General features: G+C 44.0%; 1 protein-coding gene across 1 annotated transcript in view; it reads left to right on the forward strand.

Moving 5' to 3' along the window:
- The first annotated feature begins 440 nt into the window (after positions 1-440).
- LOC148013579 (DNA damage-binding protein 1a-like) overlaps positions 441-20,922 on the forward strand; it is a 65,286-nt gene continuing 44,804 nt past the window's right edge. The window contains exons 1-4 of the mRNA XM_087667774.1: positions 441-721; positions 826-874; positions 10,715-10,774; positions 10,874-10,965. Of these exons, the coding sequence (XP_087523900.1) occupies positions 618-721; positions 826-874; positions 10,715-10,774; positions 10,874-10,965 (305 nt within the window). The 5' untranslated portion in view covers positions 441-617. The remainder of the gene's footprint in view (positions 722-825; positions 875-10,714; positions 10,775-10,873; positions 10,966-20,922) is intronic.

The following is a 20,922-nucleotide window of genomic DNA, read 5'->3' on the forward strand; positions in this document are numbered from 1 at the left end:
GGTATTAATCCCCAAGTCCATTAGGTGTAGGTATAGGCAGAAGAAGACTGCGAGGTTTTTCATTAGGTCATTTAACTTCTTAACAAACAACACATTCAGAGACATAATTTACAGTATTATGCTTTATTTTGGATATTAGACTCCTTAATAAAACAGTAGATAAAACTAGCATATAGTGATCTATTAGTATTGATTCAACTCATAAATTTAAACCCATAAGAGACAAATAAGCTACATGTACTATGGATGTATTCCAAAGATAGACTAGGAGTATGAAAACTTGGCTCAGTATGAGTCAAGGGGAAAAGCCTCCTTTGAGTAATGGTGAGAAGCCATTGAGAGTTTAGAGCTTAGTGTAGGTTGTTTTAGGGTTGAGACTAAGAAGAAGAAAGTGGCCTATATATAGGTTGGGGGTTGGGGGGAGAGAGGGGATTGGGGGGGGAGGTGGTAATTTTCCCTCCAAGGGTACAATCTACGAGGTTACTTCTCTCCTACCTGAGAACAACGTCCTTAAAACAACATTTGGAGCTCGTCGCCTAGCGCCGCAGCAGCAGAAGCAGCAGAAGAAGAAGCAAAAGGAGGAGGAGGAAGATCATTGCCCTTGTCTTTGTGTCGCCATGAGTATCTGGAACTATGTCGTCACCGCGCACAAGCCTACCAACGTCACGCATTCCTGCGTGGGCAACTTCACAGGATCCCAGGAGCTAAATCTCATCATAGCGTATCCTCCCCTGCGCCCTACCCGTATCTGCTGTCGTTCTTTGCAACGTCCGTTTGTTATTGCCTCTTTTCACAGCCCCTCTCTCTCTCTTGTTTTGCGTTCAGGAAATGTACCCGAATCGAGATTCATCTACTCACAGCTCAAGGATTACAGGTTTTTTTCATCTTTTTTTTGTTTTACCCTGGCCGTCGTGCAGTTCATTTGGACGGAATTCGCCGTCCTGTAATCATCGCTCTTGTGTCGGTAGCTCGAGCTACTACAATATGTTAATAGGCCCTTTATTCGTTCACTGTATTAATCCATTACCGTATTAGGATTTTAATCCATTTACTGAAACCATATTTAGCCGGAAGAGCTACAAGGCTCTAATCCATTCACATAAAACATAATTTATTTGGAAGAGCTTCTCCTGTAATTTAAATATACAAGCTAACGGACGGTAGTTACAGTTCTAACCCTCTACGACATGGTGTGCACGTTGCTAATATTCAGTGAATCGTAGCTAATTTGCAAACCTCATATAAAATCAGCCTACTTCTCAATCTTCAAGAACAACTATCATTTGAAGGCTCATTCTCAATGATAAAGAGGATCAAGATGAGATTTTGGAACGATTTCATTGTGCATCGCTTGTTATGTTTATCATCACAAATAAAATGTCCATGCTGGTCACGCTCAAGGAATTATCTGATCTGTTGCAATAAAATGATCTCAGCTGTTTGGATGGGCTGAATGTTGATGGGTCGTCCAGACATCTAGAATGCAGTTAGTAATAGGTACTATATATGTGTTGAGAGTGGGTATGGTATTTACAAAAGTGGGGAAGCCAGTGTTTGGAAGCGTGGGTTAGATCACCTCCCTCCCTCACTTCACACAAGTGTGTGATCCAGGAAAGAGGCGACATTTTGGACCCTTGAATTAAGGTGGTCACGATCATCCCAATATAGATGTTTTGCATGCACATGCGCTTAGAGAGAAAAGCTGGTTAACAATTGCAAAAAGGCTACAATGATCCATGAGAACAATAACAAGGACTTGGTGTTTGGAGAGAAACATCATTATTGAGTATAAAATGAAATTACTAGTGGAATGCTAGATGTTATAAACCGAGTAAGGCTCTTCCATCCTCCTCAATATGAGGTTATTATCCAAGAATTCTCTTATCAAGTGTTAAAGCATGGATTTCAGTGCAGTGAGCCATGAGTCCAAGACAATGAGGAATGTGTGTTGTGTTGTGCAGTGATGTCTTTGTCAATCTTACTTAGATGAATGAGGTCTTTCTAGTTGGGTTCCCCTTGAATTTGCCAACTGTTCTCTCACAAGTAATAGCCTTTGATGCAACAAAAATGATACGATGGCTCTTTATCTGCCAGAGTCATCTGCCATCTGTGTGCATCATCATTCAGCACACAGCCCTCTTAGTGATTGCATGGCTTGGAAGCACTGCATGCACGTCCAAATTCCAACTCTGAAGGAAATACACAGTATTTGTTCTCTCTTGAAATTGATGTATGCTAAAATGCGTGGTCATTTACAGTAGTATGTGCTCTTAATTAGCTTTTCTCAGCCAAATCTTGCAAGAAGAGGAGAGAGAAGACAGCACACAACCTTAATCTGAGCAATTCAATGTGACTTATGAGGGGAGATGACATCGACCAAATGCTGATCCAAACCAGCAACATGATGTTGTCGTAGATGCCATGAGATTGTCATGCTGGTCATGATGCTGCCTTGAATGATCACGATACTGATCGTGCAGGTCACAATGCTGTTCTGTAGCTCTCCACATCTAGGAATCACCTTGCTTGACTCAGAAAGCTCTCTCTCTGCTTGTGTGCAATCTAGAATGGCTCTCTCAATTGTGCACACAAAGTCATGTTAAAGGTAGAAATGGCAAGAATTTCCCTTGTATCCAAAAATCTCATGCTGATTGGTTTTGACACTGAATGGCCAGCCAGCATTAATATTAAAATTGGGCTGCCCAAGCATTAATTTTTTTTTGGGTGGCCAAGCTTTTAAATAGCTCGCCCGAACTTTAAAATTGAATATCTTGCCCAAATTTTGACCAAACTTTTGCATATAATGTTCAAACCATGCAATCCCATTATTTATTTCTACACCATAAACAAAAATAATTTTTAAATATATATAGCATTGGGAATGACTCTATGTTTTTTGGCCTTTTCTTTTCTGCTTTATATAGCAGTCCCTCAGCACATTGTGATCATATTCTAATCTTGAGATCTGTTGGCTGAGATAGATTGTGCTCGGGTTGGCGGAGATCGAGGTCATCAAATCGGAGACATATGCAGATATTTCCTTTGTCCCCTTGTGTATTTCTGCACTCTTATACAACATACTACATCACAGATTTTTTGTGTTTACATTGTCTCCTTTTCTCTCTCTCTCTTCTCTCTGTGTTCACTCTCTCAGTCTTTGTCCTACGCTTTCGCATTGCTACACTCTGACATGGTATCAGAGCGGTGAAGATGGACTGACTGAGGACTGAACCTATCCGAAGAAGAGATTTCAGCGTGACACAAGGTTGCGTTTCCAGGATTTGAGGGCGAGCAGGAGGGCTGCTGCTGGGCATCGGATCAAGGTTGAAGCGAGCGTGGGCGTGCGGGAAAGGAGTCTAATCGGTGAATTTGCTATAGGTTATTGCTGTTCAAAGGGGAGGAAGGTTGCGTTTGAGGCCTTCCATTGCAAATTTAACCTTTTCATCGTCTTCGGCGAGTGAAGAAGGTTTGGGCAGAGGAGGAACCAGCCCTAGAAGGCTGCGTTTTCATAGTTAGAGGTGGTTGATTTTGCATTTGTGAAGGTATTGCAGGTTACCATGTCTACAGAGACTGATTTGGAGTTCCAGACAATCATGGACAGGAAGGTGCCTGTCCTACTAGCTCTTTCATCGGATCAAAAGCTTGATGGTGACAATTATTGCATTTGGCGGGTGATGATATTGGCCATTTTGGAGTCTTATGATTTGGCGGAAATAGTGATGGAGAAGATTAACAGGCCCTCGGTGAGGGATGAGTCCAAACTCTCTTCCAATGCTTGTGTGGAGTTGACCAAGGTCCACTCTCATTGGGACAAACTGAATGCCAGGATTCGATCTTTTTTGTGTCTGTTTGCACGATAGCCGTGATAGCTCATATCGAGCACTTGACGGTGACTCGTGAGATATAGCTGGAGCTTGACCAGATGCACAATCGGATGACCCTGATGAAGAGGGTTTCTTTGGAGGTGCAGATGCGGACCTTGTTCATGAATAAGTCTTCTTGGCTTCGGGAACACATTAATAAGCTTCGGCAGCTTCAGATGTAGGTTCAAAATGCAGGGAAGCCTATTTCCTTTGAAGACATGGGGATCACTTTACTGTCCCAGTTGCCGCTACGATTCAGTACATTTTATTTTGCTCTTATTGCATTAGGGCGAGAGTCGACTCTTCGGTGAGAAGAGTTGGTTTCTATGGTTTGGACCAAGAGGAACAATTGAAGGGATAGAATGCTTTCAAATTGGAGGCATTGGTTAGTCAAGCCTCTCAGAAAAAGGGGAAGGACCAAAAGGAGGAGGAGGACAATAAATCCAAGAAGGACAAGGAGAAGGAATCGACTTGCCATATTTGTGGAAAGACTGATTACTGAAAGAAGGATTGCCCTGACAAAGAGAAGAAGGATACCAAGAAGAAGGACATGAAGGATTCTGGAGCAGTGGCTGCACCCTCATTAGTTGCTTTTCTACACTTAGCAGTCATTGAGGATTCTATACCGAAGACTTCTGATGTTGCGATGATAGCTCCACAGGCTCGAGAGTGGATTGTGGATAGTGGTGCCTCACGGCACGACTTCTTCTTCTGTTAGTGTTGCCCATTTGTGACCCTCGTGTGAACAGATTCTCATTGGAGACAACTCTTATGTGTCTATTGCTGTGCGGGGTGAGATGTAGCTTATTCCAGATGGACGTGGTGGTACCCACACTTCTAAGGTGTTGTATGTGCCAGGTTTGGGGTATCATTTACTTTCGGTCCATAAGATTTGTGCTCTTGGCCTCTTGGTGGAGTTTGATAGTGATACTGTTCGAGTCCTTAATTGTGGATTGAGGAAGGTTCTCTCTCTTCTTCGGCAACATTCTAGATCCCTCAGTCTTTTGCCCTGTCCAAGATCTGAGAGGGGGTGTTAGAGAGTCATTCCTTGTACAACTGTGGGCAAAGCAGTACGGCCAGAGTGCAGTCGCAGAGGATGCCACGATAGGAGGTCGGACAGGGGTGCCACGTGGCAGAGTTTGCACAGTCGGCCAGTAGTTGCAACTGTCGGACAGATTTATGTTAGTCGGCTGCATTAAGCCGACCTGGTTTTTTTTGACCTTTTCTTTTCTGCTTTATATAGCAGTCCCTCAGCACATTGTGATCATATCCTGATCTTGAGATCTGTTGGCTGAGACAGACTGTGCTGAGGTTGACGGAGATCGAGGTCATCAAATCGGAGACATACGCAGATATTTTCTCTGTCCCCTTGTATATTTCTGCACTCTTATATAGCATACTACACCGCAGATTTTTTGCGTTTACATTATCTCCTTTTCTTTCTCTCTCTTCTCTTTGTGTTCACTCTCTCTCAGTCTTTGTCCTACGCTTCCGCATCGTTGCACTATGACAGCTTTTGGCCGTTAAAATGAAAGTTTCACTTCCTATCTTTGGCAATTGACAATTCCAAGGTCTTGCCCATTCATTGCTATTGCAATGCCCATCACATCTCAAGCAAAATAGAAATCACAAACTTGCAATGTATCCCCTCAATTGACAATTCCAAGGTCTTGTCCCTGTCCTTCATTTCTATTGCAATGTCCATCATGTCTCAAGCAAGGAAGAAATCACATGCTTACAATGTATTCCCTCTTTTAAAATGGAGAATGATCCCAATTCTACTAGACAAGATCCAAAAGGCATAGATAAAACCTAATGGATGTGACAAAAATGATGCTAGTAACATTTGCAATTCTTGTTGGCATATGCATGCTTTGAAATATATTGCCAACTAGAATTCTCTTCATAGCACTAAGAGTTTAAGTAAGTATGTTAATCATTGAACTCCTAAAATAGATACATGCCAACTAGTAGTACCTAGCTGAGCTAATACATTGTCACCAAGCAACCTCTAGATATCTTAGTTGGTCTTGACTTTTAATTGAGGGAGTGGAGGTGCTTCCCCTTCTTGAGCATCATGCGATTCTTTAGATTTGTACTCTTCTGAGCTAAAGGAGCCACGACCAAAGTTGGCTCCAATTGAAAAGCCTCTAGGTAAAGGTGCAACTTTGCATGTGTTGGTGAGTTACTTTGAAATTTCACCAAATAGTGGTGGGAAACCTCTAAAATCAAGATGCTGCCTTTAAAAAGGACCCCATTTGAAACCAAATTGCCCACTTATGCAAACTAACCATCTTTGCACTAGATCGTGATTGGCATCGACTTGGAGGCCTTGGAGGGAAAAATGCATTCTTGTCATGGCTGCTATTTGCTGTCCTCTTGGAAATCATAGACTCACAAGGTCTCCCACGAGTTTTCTTGAGGTTTTACATGAGCATGGCGTTTAGTGCAAGCTCTCCTCTATTGACTCCCCTTCACAAAATGGAGTCGTATAGCGTAGGAACCGGATAGTTATGAATATTATGTGCTCTATGTTGTTTGCAGAGCAGAGCTCCATGAGTGCCCAAGGACTGAGGCTATTAATACTTTGTTGTATATTCTGAAGGAATGCTCACTTTGGTTGTTCCTCAAAAGACCCCCTTTGAGGCATTCTTTGGCTCTTGATCTATCATCTTTCATCTTAGAGTCTTTGGGAGTTGTGCGTATACACATACTCTTGATGACAAGATAGGAGAACTCGTGTTTCGAGCAGAGCTCTTGATTTTTATGGGCCTAACATTGGAAACCAGACTGTATTCGATTGTTTGGCCCATAAGAAGGCCATTGGGACTAGGTGGATTTTTTGCACTAAGATGAACGTTGATGGAACTTGGGATAATTACAAGGCTTGCCTTGTGGTACAAGACTATCTGCCTAGAGTTTGTTCCATCATCAGACAACTTTGTAGATATATTGAGCAAACTGAATCATACACCCTCCCCTTCTACTTTAGTTTGATGAGGAGAGGGAGCCTCCTACAGGTTTCTCTTCCATCGTCCACCATTGGTGTGTGAGAGAGTGGCTTCTTTCTTGGTGCTTAATAGGGTTTTGGTTACCATTGCTTCTGTGACATGTACTTTGTATCTTCATCCATTTGCATCTTGATGATTATGATTGTAAAAGGGCACTTAAACAGTGAATAATTCCCCATGAGAGCGTTGTCCAAGTGACACTATCGCATAGCATTTTTATTGAGCCAGGCATTTTTGCATTATCCCTTGCTTTACCCTATGCATTTACATTCTATTTTTATAAACATGCATATGTGCATATTTATCCCTTTTCAATTAGAGATTTTAGTTAAAGAGGATTTGACTTGGATCCACCATATTCGTGATAGCTCCTATGGTAGTCCCTTTGACAAAATCTAGCAGCATTTTGCACATACCTTCCATATTTTCTTCATGATTGACATTGATGGGTGGTCGGGATAGCTTTTGTGTTTTGTGATGTTGGATCAAACCATTCCTTTTTCTTCCGAAGGGGTCCAGCTACTAAAGGACAAAAAACACACATTAAAAATAAGAAAAAAGAAAGTAAAAGTAAAATTTCAAAGTGGTTTCATTGCCTTTATAGGTCTTGGTAGGCCATTGGGCAGCCAGAGAGCACCTTTAATCCTCTTGTACCATCTTTTAAGATCTCTGATAGTACCTTGACCATGTGCAAACATGGCTGGTTTTAGCTAAGGCAACCTTGGCCTCTCTTGGGTGGCCCTCCTTTGGGCTCTTGGGTTAAGATAACCATTGCCTCTGTAGTCTTGGCAAGCCATTGGGTAGTTGATGTGGACACTGTGTCCGATGCCTTGGTTGCTTTGGGTTGGAATGCCTCCAGGTGTTATGGGCTTCTATATGCTTTGTAGTTCCTCTTGGGTACTAGTTTTGGGCTTGAGAGGGGTGTTGAGCTAAAAAATGCACGACAAACTTAAACCATCCAATTAGCTCTTTAAAACAGTCCCAAAACATGCTATCACCGAACCTTTCATTAAATTACTAAACTTTCCTAGAGAGTGTTTGTCTCCCATAAGACAAACCCTGATTTTAGAGGATCCAGATCTTTAAATAGGAGGTTGCCCTTACACAACCCTTGGTGTCTTGTCCATATACCTTCTAGGTGGATATCTCAGTTCATGCTAGACTCCAGTGCTACAGCCAGGTGCTAGTTTCCAGCCTACATTCTTCCTGTGTTTTGCTGGCTGGACAGTTGATACAGTTGCCATGTCATCAGTGCTGCTGTTGTAGGTGATTTCTGCCCTGCGTTTCCTGGTTGCAGCTGCCATCCTGCCCTTCCACTACTGCTAGGAGCTGTTGACTGCTGTTCTGGAGCTTTTGTCTTCATCAAGTTAGTCATCTTCAGTCTCAGCCCTGCGTTTTTGGAATAGTGCAGCCTGCATTGCTGTTCACAGCAGCTGGTCACTGTCTGCTGGCCACTTGCTGTATTTCAAATTTTGTTCAGAAGACAACACTGTCTCTAGGTCCTCTCTTTTGCCTCTATCCTTTAGAGAGACGGGAGTTTAAGGTTTTAATATTTATATTCACTCTCCATAGTGCGTTTACTTAATTGAGCATTGTATTCTTCATTATTCATTCTTCTTCCATTTCGATTGTCTTTGAGTTACTCTTCGCATTTGAGTTCTATTGTTATCATTGTGTGCGTTGTTGTGTATTTGTGTTTATCTTTTGGGTTTGGTTCTCTCTTCCCCTCCCTTCCCCTCGTGGGCGTTCCCCCTCTTTCTTTTCCCTCATAAGCCAGCTTGTCCCCACACACGATGTTTGCGCATCTTTGCCCATTTGCTCAACTCATGCTCTGGTGCAAATCCATAAAGCTTGGCTAGCATTGATCGATTGGCAAGGAAGTCTTTACAAAGGGTTCTATTGAACAAGTGGCTAGGAGTGGTGACTATATGTTCCTTGCATATGAGAGGTGCTTTGCTACTAGTCCATCATGGTCCTGTGCCTGCCCATTCTGTATTGTTGATGGTGTCTTAGGCATGGCTATGGTGAAGGAGGAGGTAGGTTTCCTTTTTGGTAGATGAGGGAGCAGGGCTATTTAGGGACTCAGTAGAGTAAGGTATTATGGATGTTTTACCATTTGTCTTCGAGAGATACTAGGAGTCTTGGCTTTAGGCTCCCAAAACACCTCATGCAACCTTAGTTTGGGAGCAGACTGCGGCGAGTGGGAGAGGAATGTAGGCTCTTATGCAAGAATTTGATTTTGCAATGCTTTGGAACAAGATAACTGTGAAACATTGCACCCAAAAATGTTTCACCTTTTGCAGAGTCCCTAGTGAAATGGTTGTGTAATACATACAAGATAGTTTTTTTTTATAAACAATGAGTTGCAACTTACAGGTACTGTCAACAAATGATGTCTATCCTATATATAGAGTGTCCAAAAACCCTCTAAAAAGCAAGAAAAATAAAAAACTTTCCATTATAAAATCTAGTTTTAGTCAACTGCTTCACTCAACGTGTTTTGCATTTCAGTAAAACATTTCAGTTTTGAGTTTTAGAGCCAGTGAAATGTGCTTCACAGTTACCATGCTTGGGAAAGGGAGCATGCAAGGAGCCTAGTACCAGGGTAGTTTTGTTCTCCCCATTGGGATGGAAGTATAGGAGGCAGATATGTTCCTTGTTGGTCCCCCAGACACCACCTCCCTGTAGTGTATGGTGGCAGGCTGGTGGTGGACATACAACGGGTACTGGCCTTGTTCGGTCTTTTATGTCATTGCGTTGAGGGGAGAGCCTTGGAACCTGGACCATGTTTTGCTTGGAAGGACATTTATGGCTGGAGGCATGGAGGGCCACTACCAAGATGAGTTGCATAATGGATTGGATCTAACATCTAGGACAATGGAGCTGACTAGCCTCATCAATCTTGCTGGCAGCAGGACTCATGAGCTTCTTGTCTTACACATCACAGATCCATGATACAGATTCTGGGGCCCTACTTGCAACATTTGGTACAACAGAGCATCATCAAGCCTTTTTAGATGCACCTTCTGGAAGCACAAACGTGATGGTCAGCAATCAAGGAGGATCTCCTTTTTGTAGCTGGTTGCCAATGGCAATGGGGGATCTTACTGTTGACTGTTGCTGGCTGGCTGGCATAGATGCAGCAGGAGGGGGACCTGCCAATGTTGTCTAGGACGATGCATGAAGACTGGGGAGCACTGACCTTGTCGTGCAAGGCACCCCTGTTGGGTGTGGGAAGGATCTGCAGGACTCTATGCCCCATTTTGAGCTGAACCTCAAGTGTATCACTTGGGGAGCCTTTTATTGGCAATTGGTTAGCAATGCTTGGCATTTGCAGCTTGCTTCATGAACTTGAGATGCACATCACAATTTTCATCATTGAGATTGGATCTTGTGCGCTATAAGCTTGGAGCCCTTGTCAGCTGAGAAGTGCTAGAGCCCTTGACTTTTGATTGGAGGTCTGGGAGCTCATTGGGAGTGTATCTTGAAGGCCCATTGGCAGCCAGTTTTCAACAGTGAGAGTCCTTGTGTGTGCCATGTTGGCAGAGCTCTGGTCCTTAATTATACCATTGCCTTCCTGGGTGTTGGGAGCAGCTCCAGGGAGACTCTTGGGATTTGTGGGGGCTTCAACAGATTAGCCACAGTTTGTTTTGCAAAAAGGAAAAACCTCACCAAGATGTAGTAATAACCTTTTGTGAAAATGAAATAAGTGCAATTTTGGTGTGTGAACTATGTTAAAACTAGTGTGCTTATATGTTTTTAAGAGATACTCGTACTTCTGGGGTGGTTTATGAATGACCTGTATGCCTCACACCTTGTTTGTTTGGAACAAATTTGCAGCCTTTATTGGATGTACCGATATACGGTCGTATTGCAACACTGGAGCTGTTTAGACCACCGGTAGCCTTCAACATTTGTTGTTATTTCTTAATTCCTTTTCTACTACTGTGTGCACATGTTGTGCTTTACTCAGCTTAGTTGAAAACAAATTGTGAACAGGGAGAACCACAGGATTTTCTATTCATCTCAACTGAGAGATATAAGTTCTGTGTGCTACAATGGGATGCAGAAGCTGGAGAGCTTGTCACCAGGTCAGGCTCCTTGCCAGCTTTGGTTTGAAGCCATATAGTTTTATTAACAGTCCATGATCTAATGTGAAAGCATCTGTGCAATCTTGGAATTAATATGTTTGCTGGTCTGAGCACAAGTTTGAACTGATTGAAATGTGATCTTTCTAGTGCATGGACTTAAATGTGTGCACAGTCCTTCTTAGTATGACAAGTATTCAATTTCAGCTTACGGTGCCCATCCCTTATTTATTCATGACAAGCGACCTCAGGTCAGAATGCTGCTGTGGACTATGCTAATTGTCGCTGCCTAATTCCAGTGTTGCTTGAAGACACTTGAACAGGAGAAAGAGAGGAAAAATTATCATCTCAAGGAGCAAGGGATCCCCACCATTAACAACATTCCTTGTCTTCATGGCATTTGCTCGAGTTCTTTAGGTAAGGGGAACATATTGGATCACATATGCAGCCTTCTACTACTAGTTGTTGACAGACTCAGTACAATAGGGATCTGGGGGATGCAAGAGAGCAGGAAGCTGTGAAGATTAAGGCAAGGTTGAGAGAAGTGCAGTTTTATGGGGCACTTTTGATGTAGATGCTTGATATAAAGGGGTGTGCATGTCAAGGGAGTTAAAAATCTTAGCCCTAACTCTTAGGCTTGACTCTTGTTCGATGTTAGAGTGGAGCCTTCGTTGTGATCTGAGAAAATTTTTGTGTGAACTAAGTGGTTGATAGTAAAATATATGCTTTGTTTCACAGTGCAGGTATTCCTTTGGTCTATGAGTTGAGTGCTCCGTGCTTTCTTAATGCCTCTCTTGCTCATTGTTTTCCTGTTGAAGTTATGTTTCTGCTCTTGAGAATTAGTTGAGGCACAGTGGCTGCAATTTCTTTGCTTTTTGTTCTCATCCAAGGCTTATGTAAAGTTGTAGCCTGTGGTGCTGACCTCTACCTTTTGGTGCTGTTTTGCTTTGATGCCAATGTGGTAAGTAAATAGGCTATGTACAGCGCCATCCCTCTGTAAAATATTACCCGGTGCAGTGAACAGAATCTGAGAAAGAGATAGAGAGTACACAACAGATAAGAGGAGAATCAGTAAATTCTTTAACTCCAAACAACTGATACAAAGATGGCTCTGTCCACCCGTGCGCTTCCACTGTGTGAAGCTTAGATGGTGATCTAGACAGAAGATAGGTGAAGAGCTTAAGGCTAGCTGGAATAACAACTCTGACTGGGTGAAGGATGAGTGAGAGATGGCTGCGAAGGGGTTTAGCTTTTATAGCCCGCGAAGGTCGTTAGGTCGGCCTGCTGACCGACCTACCATATGAGCCTCCACTAGTCGGCCAGGGAATATTCCCTTTACCATCGGGCCGGGGGCGCTGCCCCCGGACCCCCGCCAGGGGGGCCGCTGGCCCCCTTGGGACCCCCCAGCCAGGGGTTGCTTCTGCGGCTTTCGGACCCCACAATAGAGGCCCCTTTTAACTCCCCTACCACGCAACTCAATGCAATGTGCCTCGAGTTGCTACCAGCTTAACCACTCCGTCTAACCCAAAGATTAGACCCACAACAGTCACCTTTTTGCCATCCGGTCACATAGACCTCATCTGATATACAAGTCAGGACTCAACCAATGTCCGGGCTCACATTTGGCTTCTCCTCATAATGGGGGCCTTACAACTTTGAGCATCATGGATCATTGGTAGCACCTAATGAGGGTGGGGCATTGATCATATCTAACACCCCCCCTCAATGTCCACCCATAGGTGAACTATCTCCTCGGCCCAATGCCGAGTCTCTGAAGATGAACTTGAAGCAGATCCTTCGTAAGTGCTTTGGTGAAGATATCTGCTCCATTCTCCTCTGTTGGACAGTAGACCAATTCCACTATTCCATCCTCCATCAAATCACGCACATAGTGATACTGGATCTCTATATGTTTGGTGCGTGCATGAAACACTGGATTTTTGGCAATGGCGATGCAACTCTGATTGTCACATCTCAGCACAGTTGGTTCTTAATCCTGCACTCCTATATGCCATAGAATCCTTCTCAACCATACGGCCTCACATGCAGCAAAACAAGCTGCCTTGTACTCTGCTTTGATAGAAGACAATGCCACTGTTGGTTGCTTCTTACTAATCCAAGAGAAAATTCCTGAACCCAAAGAGAAACAATAACCAGAAACTGACTTCCTGGAATCAATGTCTCCTGCCCAATCTGAGTCACAGTTCTCCACAAGAGAAGTTCCGAAACTGTATGTGATACCATAATCAAGAGTTTTCTTCAAGTATCTGAGCACCCGCATCCCAGCCTTCCAATGACTCTCATGAGGCTTGTTTGAGAACCTGCTCAAAACACCAACAGCAAAACTGATATCTGGTCTGGTGTTACACAAGTAGATCAGACTGCCGACCAACCTCCTATATCTCCCAATGTCTGCTAATGCTGATGTATCCTCGACGGATAACTTTGCATTCACCTCCATAGGTGTAGCTATCTCCTTGCACTCGGTCATGCCAAATGCCTTCAAGATCTCCCATGCATACTTCTTCTGAGAGATGAAGATCTTTCCTGGCTCTTGCCAGACTTCAATCCCCAAACAATAGTGCAGCAAGCCTAAGTCTGTCATTTCAAACTCAGAGCTCAAAGCCTTTCGAGTTTGGTTGATCATATCTTCATAGTTACCTGTAATAAGAAGGTCGTCCACATATAGGACAATCACTACAGACTTTTTACCATCCCTGTAAACATACAAGTTAGCATCTGAGGCACATATTTTGAAGTTTAGGTTTAAAAAGAACCTATCTATCCGCTGGTACCATGCTCTGGGGACTTGTTTCAGCCCATACAATGCCTTCTTCAGTTTACACACTTTGTTCTCAGAATGGGGGGCCTCAAACCCTGGTGGCTGAGCCACGTACACCTCCTTCTTGAGGTCACCATTTAAGAACGCTGACTTAACATCCATTTGGTATACTGGCCACCTCTTATGGGCAGCCACTGCAAGTACCGTGCGAATAGTGGTCATTCTGGCAGTTGCGGCAAATGACTCTTGAAAATTAAACCCTTCAACTTGTGAAAATCCTTGGGCAACCAGTCTAGCTTTGTACTTTTCTAAGGTACCATCAGCCTTGTACTTTACCTTCCAGATCCACTTGGTGCCAATAACCTTCCGCTTTGCTGGTCGATCCACTAGCTCCCAAGTGTCATTCTTCATTATGTTGTCATACTCTGCCTGCATAGCATCCTTCCATGATGGATCTGCAAGTGCTTCTTCTAAGTCAGTTGGCTCCTTTACTTTTCTCATAATCTCAACCATCAAGGCCATATTGACTATGTGAGCAGAAGCCCTCCTTTGCTCCTCTATTCTCTGAGACCTCCTTGGTCCGTCTGCCTTCTCCTCAACAGATGCAGGCATAGGATTATTGTGGTCATAGAGCTGCTTTACCCAGTGCGGCAATGGCTTTTCCGGTGGGGTGATGTCAGGTTGGTGAACTTTTTCCTCATCATCTGAAGATGATGCTTTCTCCTCCTTAAGGATAGGGATAGCTCTCGGGACAGGTTCATAGTGGACTACTTCTTCGCTTGATGATAAAGTGGAAGAACTTGCCTTCTCCTCCTCCACTGTATGCGGCTCCTCCTTGAATACCACGTCACGACTCGCGATGATCTTCTTTGCCTCTTGGTCATATAACTTGTAAGCCTTCTGCTCATCACTATAACCCAAGAAGATACATTTTCTGCTTTTTGGTTGTAACTTGTTTCTCTTCTCATCTGGAACATGTGTATAACATTCACATCCAAAAATTTTGAAATGTGAAACAGATGGTTTCTTACCAGTGTAAGCCTCATGAGGTGTTTTTCCCTTGAGAGCCTTTGTGTAGCTCCGATTTAGAATGTAGACTGCAGTATTAACAGCTTCAGCCCAAAAATGGTTAGGCAATCCCTTGCCCTTTAGCATGCATCTTGCCATCTCCACAATGGTACGATTTCTGCGTTCCACAACACCATTCTGTTGAGGTGTGTGAGGCGTCGTCAATTGACGCTTGATCCCTTTGCTCTTGCAAAATCCTTCAAACTCCTTTGAGTTGAACTCACCACCACCATCTGTTCTAAATTTCTTCACACTTTTCCCTGTTTCATTCTCAACAAGTATTAGCCATTCTTTAAACTTACCAAAAGCTTGAGCCTTATCACGAAGGAAGTACACCCACATCTTCCTACTGTAGTCGTCGACAATCAACATAAAATAAGAAGATCCCCCCAAGGCCTATGTAGGCATCTTACCACACAAGTCAGCATGCACCAACTCTAGAGGAGCCTGTGCTCTATTCTTGCTTTCTTGTGGAAATGCCTTTCTCTGTTGCTTGCCCATCATACAAGCTTCACATGGTTCCTTCAATTCAGTTATTGTAGGTAGGTGAGCAACCATACCTTGCTTTTGCATCTCCTTCAATACTGCAAATCCGATGTGTCCAAACCTTTCATGCCAAAGCTTACTTGTGCCCACTCCAGCGGTGGCTGTAAGAGCACTTAGCTCATACAAGTTGTTCCTTCTTTCTCCTTTGCCAACAATTGTGCCAGCACTATCAATAATTTCTGCACCTGTCTTCTTGAACCTCACTTCATGACCAAGATCAGTTATGGCAGCAACTGATAAGAGATTTCTCCTGATTTCGGGAACATACAACACATTTGAAAGCTTTTTGACTTCACCATTTGCAGCAACAAAAGAAATAGTAACTGTGCCCGCAGCAGGGCATTTAGCATCATTTTCAACCGTCACAGTGATGGATTCTTGTAGAGGCTGCATAGAATTGTATAGACTTTTCTTGTTGGTCATGTGACGGGAGGCCCCACTATCCAACACCCAAGAGTCAGTGGTAGATTCTTCTTGCGCCGAGGAGCACACTTCCTCAATGGTCGCCATGAATAATTCCAACTCTGCTTCAGCCGTATTGACTGTCTCTTTCCCTTTACTTTTAAGGGTACCATTCTTTTCATCTGCCTTCTTGAGACGACAATCTGCAATTGCATGTCCTTTTTTACAGTAGAAGCATTCTCCTTGAAACTTCTTCTTGCCGCCCTTCTTCTTTTTGTCACCATCATTTTTGGTGGAGGAAACACCTTTGCCTTTTGCATTGGCAGAGAATGCAGCATCTCCATTGTTGCTTCCTTCTCGGGCTTTCAGCCTCAACTCCTCCTCCATTAATAATGCACAAAACTCCTCAAAAGTCAAAGCTTGAGGTCTCACCTGAGTATTAAGGGCAGTTACTAGTCCATCAAACTTTTGTGGACAAATCCGAAGACACCTCCGAGCTAGCTCTTCGCTAGTCTTTTGTATCCCAGCGCCAGCCATCTGGTCGTGCAGATTCTTAATCCGAGTGATGAATGCTTCAACCGTCTCTCCTTCAGCAAACTTCTCCGCTGCTAGTTGATTCTCCAAGTTTTGAATCCTTGTTTGGTTTCGCGTTTCATACTGACTCCGTAGTACATTCCAAGCATCTGACGCTTTGATTGTATGCTGAATCAGAGTCAAAACACTGTCAGAACAGCTTGTAACTAAGGTACACAATGCATCTGCATTCCTTCGTTTCCAAGCTCGTAGAAGATCTGCATTCGGAGGAATCATCACACTAGGATTTGATGGGTCGAGGGTAGGCTGTGGTTCTGCGTCAGTCCCCAGCACAGTCTCCAGAAGCTCATAAGAATCAAGGATAGTTGTAATTTTGAACTTCCACAAGGTGTAGTTTGTACCATCTAACTTGCCTTCGCTGAAGGTTGGTGGACGAATCCTCAGTGTTTGAATAGCCCGTACAGCAGCACCACCTCCTGCACCGCTTCCTGATGCGCCAGAACTGCTTCCCGGAGTCGACATCGTTTCTCTTTGCTGTTGAAGCCTTTGCCTCTTGCACGCTCTCCGATCTTTAGAGCCCCCTGGGCTCTGATACCATGTAAAATATTACACGGCGCAGCGAACAGAATCTGAGAAAGAGATAGTGAGTACACAACAGATAAGAGGAGAATCAGTAAATTCTTTAACTCCAAACAACTGATACAAAGATGGCTCTGTCCACCCGTGCGCTTCCACTGTGTGAAGCTTAGATGGCGATCTAGACAGAAGATAGGTGAAGAGCTTAAGGTTAGCTGGAACAACAACTCTGACTGGGTGAAGGATGAGTGAGAGATGGCTGCGAAGGGGTTTAGCTTTTATAGCCCGCGAAGGTCGTTAGGTCGGCCTGTTGACCGACCTACCATATGAGCCTCCACTAGTCGGCCAGGGAATATTCCAGGGAATATTCCCTTTACCATCGGGGCGGGGGCGCTGCCCCCGGACCCCCGCCAGGGGGGTCGCTGGCCCCCTTGGAACCCCTTAGCCAGGGGCTGCTTCCGCGGCCCCCGGACCCCACAATAGAGACTCCTTTTAACTCCCTTACCATGCAACTCAATGCAATGTGCCTCAAGTTGCTACCAGCTTAACCACTCCGTCTAACCCAAAGATTAGACCCACAACAGTCACCTTTTTGCCATCCGGTCACATAGACCTCATCTGATATACAAGTCAGGACTCAACCAATGTCCGGGCTCACATTTGGCTTCTCCTCATAATGGGGTCCTTACAACTTTGAGCATCATGGATCATTGGTAGCACCTAATGAGGGTGGGGCATTGATCATATCTAACACCCCCCCTCAATGTCCACCTATAGGTGAACTATCTCCTCGGCCCAATGGCGAGTCTCTGAAGATGAACTTGAAGCAGATCCTTCGTAAGTGCTTTGGTGAAGATATCTGCTCCATTCTCCTCTGTTGGACAGTAGACCAATTCCACTATCCCATCCTCCATCAAATCACGCACATAGTGATACTGGATCTCTATATGTTTGGTGCGTGCATGAAACACTGGATTTTTGGCAATGGCGATGCAACTCTGATTGTCACATCTCAGCACAGTTGGTTCTTCATCCTGCACTTCCATATGCCATAGAATCCTTCTCAACCATACGGCCTCACATGCAGCAAAACAAGCTGCCTTGTACTCTGCTTTGGTAGAAAACAATGCCATTGTTGGTTGCTTCTTACTAATCCAAGAGAAAATTCCTGAACCGAAAGAGAAACAATAACCAGAAACTGACTTCCTAGAATTAATGTCTCCTGCCCAATCTGAGTCACAGTTCCCCACAAGAGAAGTTCCGAAACTGTATGTGATACCATAATCAAGAGTTTTCTTCAAGTATTTGAGCACCCGCATCCCAGCCTTCCAATGACTCTCATGAGGCTTGTTTGAGAACCTGCTCAAAACACCAACAGCAAAACTGATATCTGGTCTGGTGTTACACAAGTAGATCAGACTGCCGATCAACCTCCTATACCTCCCAATCTCTGCTAATGCTGATGTATCCTCGACGGATAACTTTGCATTCACCTCCATAGGTGTAGCTATCTCCTTGCACTCGGTCATGCCAAATGCCTTCAAGATCTCCCATGCATACTTCTTCTGAGAGATGAAGATCTTTCCTGGCTCTTGCCAGACTTCAATCCCCAAACAATAGTGCAGCAAGCCTAAGTCTGTCATTTCAAACTCAGAGCTCAAAGCCTTTCGAGTTTGGTTGATCATATCTTCATAGTCACCTGTAATAAGAAGGTCGTCCACATATAGGACAATCACTACAGACTTTTTACCATCCCTGTAAACATACAAGTTAGCATCTGAGGCACATCTTTTGAAGTTTAGGTTTAAAAAGAACCTATCTATCCGCTGGTACCATGCTCTGGGGACTTGTTTCAGCCCATACAATGCCTTCTTCAGTTTACACACTTTGTTCTCAGAATGGGGGGCCTCAAACCTTGGTGGCTGAGCCACGTACACCTCCTCCTTGAGGTCACCATTTAAGAACGCTGACTTAACATTCATTTGGTACACTGGCCACTTCTTATGGGCAGCCACTGCAAGTACCGTGCGAATAGTGGTCATTCTGGCAGTTGGGACAAATGACTCTTGAAAATTAAACCCTTCAACTTGTGAAAATCCTTGGGCAACCAGTCTAGCTTTGTACTTTTCTAAGGTACCATCAGCCTTGTACTTTACCTTCCAGATCCACTTGGTGCCAATAACCTTCCGCTTTGCTGGTCGATCCACTAGCTCCTAAGTGTCATTCTTCATTATGCTGTCATACTCTGCCTGCATAGCATCCTTCCATGATGGATCTGCAAGTGCTTCTTCTAAGTCAGTTGGCTCCTTTACTTCTCTCATAATCTCAACCATCAAGGCCATATTGACTATGTGTGCAGAAGCCCTCCTTTGCTCCTCTATTCTCTGAGACCTCCTTGGTCCGTCTGCCTTCTCCTCAACAGATGCAGGCATAGGATTATTGTGGTCATAGAGCTGCTTTACCCAGCGCGGCAATGGCTTTTCCGGTGGGGTGATGTCAGGTTGGTGAACTTTTTCCTCATCATCTGAAGATGATGCTTCCTCCTCCTTAAGGATAGGGATAGCTCTCGGGAGAGGTTCATAGTGGACTACTTCTTCGCTTGATGATAAAGTGGAAGAACTTGCTTTCTCCTCCTCCACTGTATGCGGCTCCTCCTTGAACACCACATCACGACTCGCGATGATCTTCTTTGCCTCTTGGTCATATAACTTGTAAGCCTTCTGCTCATCACTATAACCCAAGAAGATACATTTTCTGCTTTTTGGTTGTAACTTGTTTCTCTTCTCATCTGGAACATGTGTATAACATTCACATCCAAAAATTTTGAAATGTGAAACAGATGGTTTCTTACCAGTGTAGGCCTCATGAGGTGTTTTTCCCTTTAGAGCCTTTGTGTAGCTCCGATTTAGAATGTAGACTGCAGTATTAACAGCTTCAGCCCAAAAATGGTTAGGCAATCCCTTGCCCTTTAGCATGCATCTTGCCATCTCCACAATGGTACGATTCCTGCGTTCCACAACACCATTCTGCTGAGGTGTGTGAGGCGTCGTCAATTGACGCTTGATCCCTTTGCTCTTGCAAAATCCTTCAAACTCCTTTGAGTTGAACTCACCACCACTATCTGTTCTAAATTTCTTCACACTTTTCCCTGTTTCATTCTCAACAAGTATTAGCCATTCTTTAAACTTACCAAAAGCTTGAGCCTTATCACGAAGGAAGTACACCCACATCTTCCTACTGTAGTCGTCGACAATCAACATAAAATAAGAAGATCCCCCCAAGGCCTGTGTAGGCATCTTACCACACAAGTCAGCATGCACCAACTCTAGAGGAGCCTGTGCTCTATTCTTGCTTTCTTGTGGAAATGCCTTTCTCTGTTGCTTGCCCATCATACAAGCTTCACATGGTTCCTTCAATTCAGTTATTGTAGGTAGGTGAGCAACCATACCTTGCTTTTGCATCTCCTTCAATACTGCAAATCCGATGTGTCCAAACCTTTCATGCCAAAGCTTACTTGTGCCCACTCCAGCGGTGGCTGTAAGAGCACTTAGCTCATACAGGTTGTTCCTTCTTTCTCCTTTGCCAACAATTGTGCCAGCACTATCAATAATTTCTGCACCTGTCTTCTTGAACCTCACTTCATGACCAAGATCAGTTATGGCAGCAACTGATAAGAGATTTCTCCTGATTTCGGGAACATACAACACATTTGAAAGCTTTTTGACTTCACCATTTGCAGCAACAAAAGAAATAGTACCTGTGCCCGCAGCAGGGCATTTAGCATCATTTCCAACCGTCACAGTGATGGATTCTTGTAGAGGCTGCATAGAATTGTATAGACTTTTCTTGTTGGTCATGTGACGGGAGGCCCCACTATCCAACACCCAAGAGTCAGTGGTAGATTCTTCTTGCGCCGAGGAGCACACTTCCTCAATGGTCGCCATGAATAATTCCAACTCTGCTTCAGCCGTATTGGCTGTCTCTTTCCCTTTACTTTTAAGGGTACCATTTTTTTCATCTGCCTTCTTGATACGACAATCTGCAATTGCATG

This window comes from Lygodium microphyllum, chromosome 26, assembly GCF_053477565.2.
Source record: "Lygodium microphyllum isolate KBCC chromosome 26, Lygodium_microphyllum_v1.1.10, whole genome shotgun sequence".
NCBI lineage: Eukaryota > Viridiplantae > Streptophyta > Polypodiopsida > Schizaeales > Lygodiaceae > Lygodium > Lygodium microphyllum.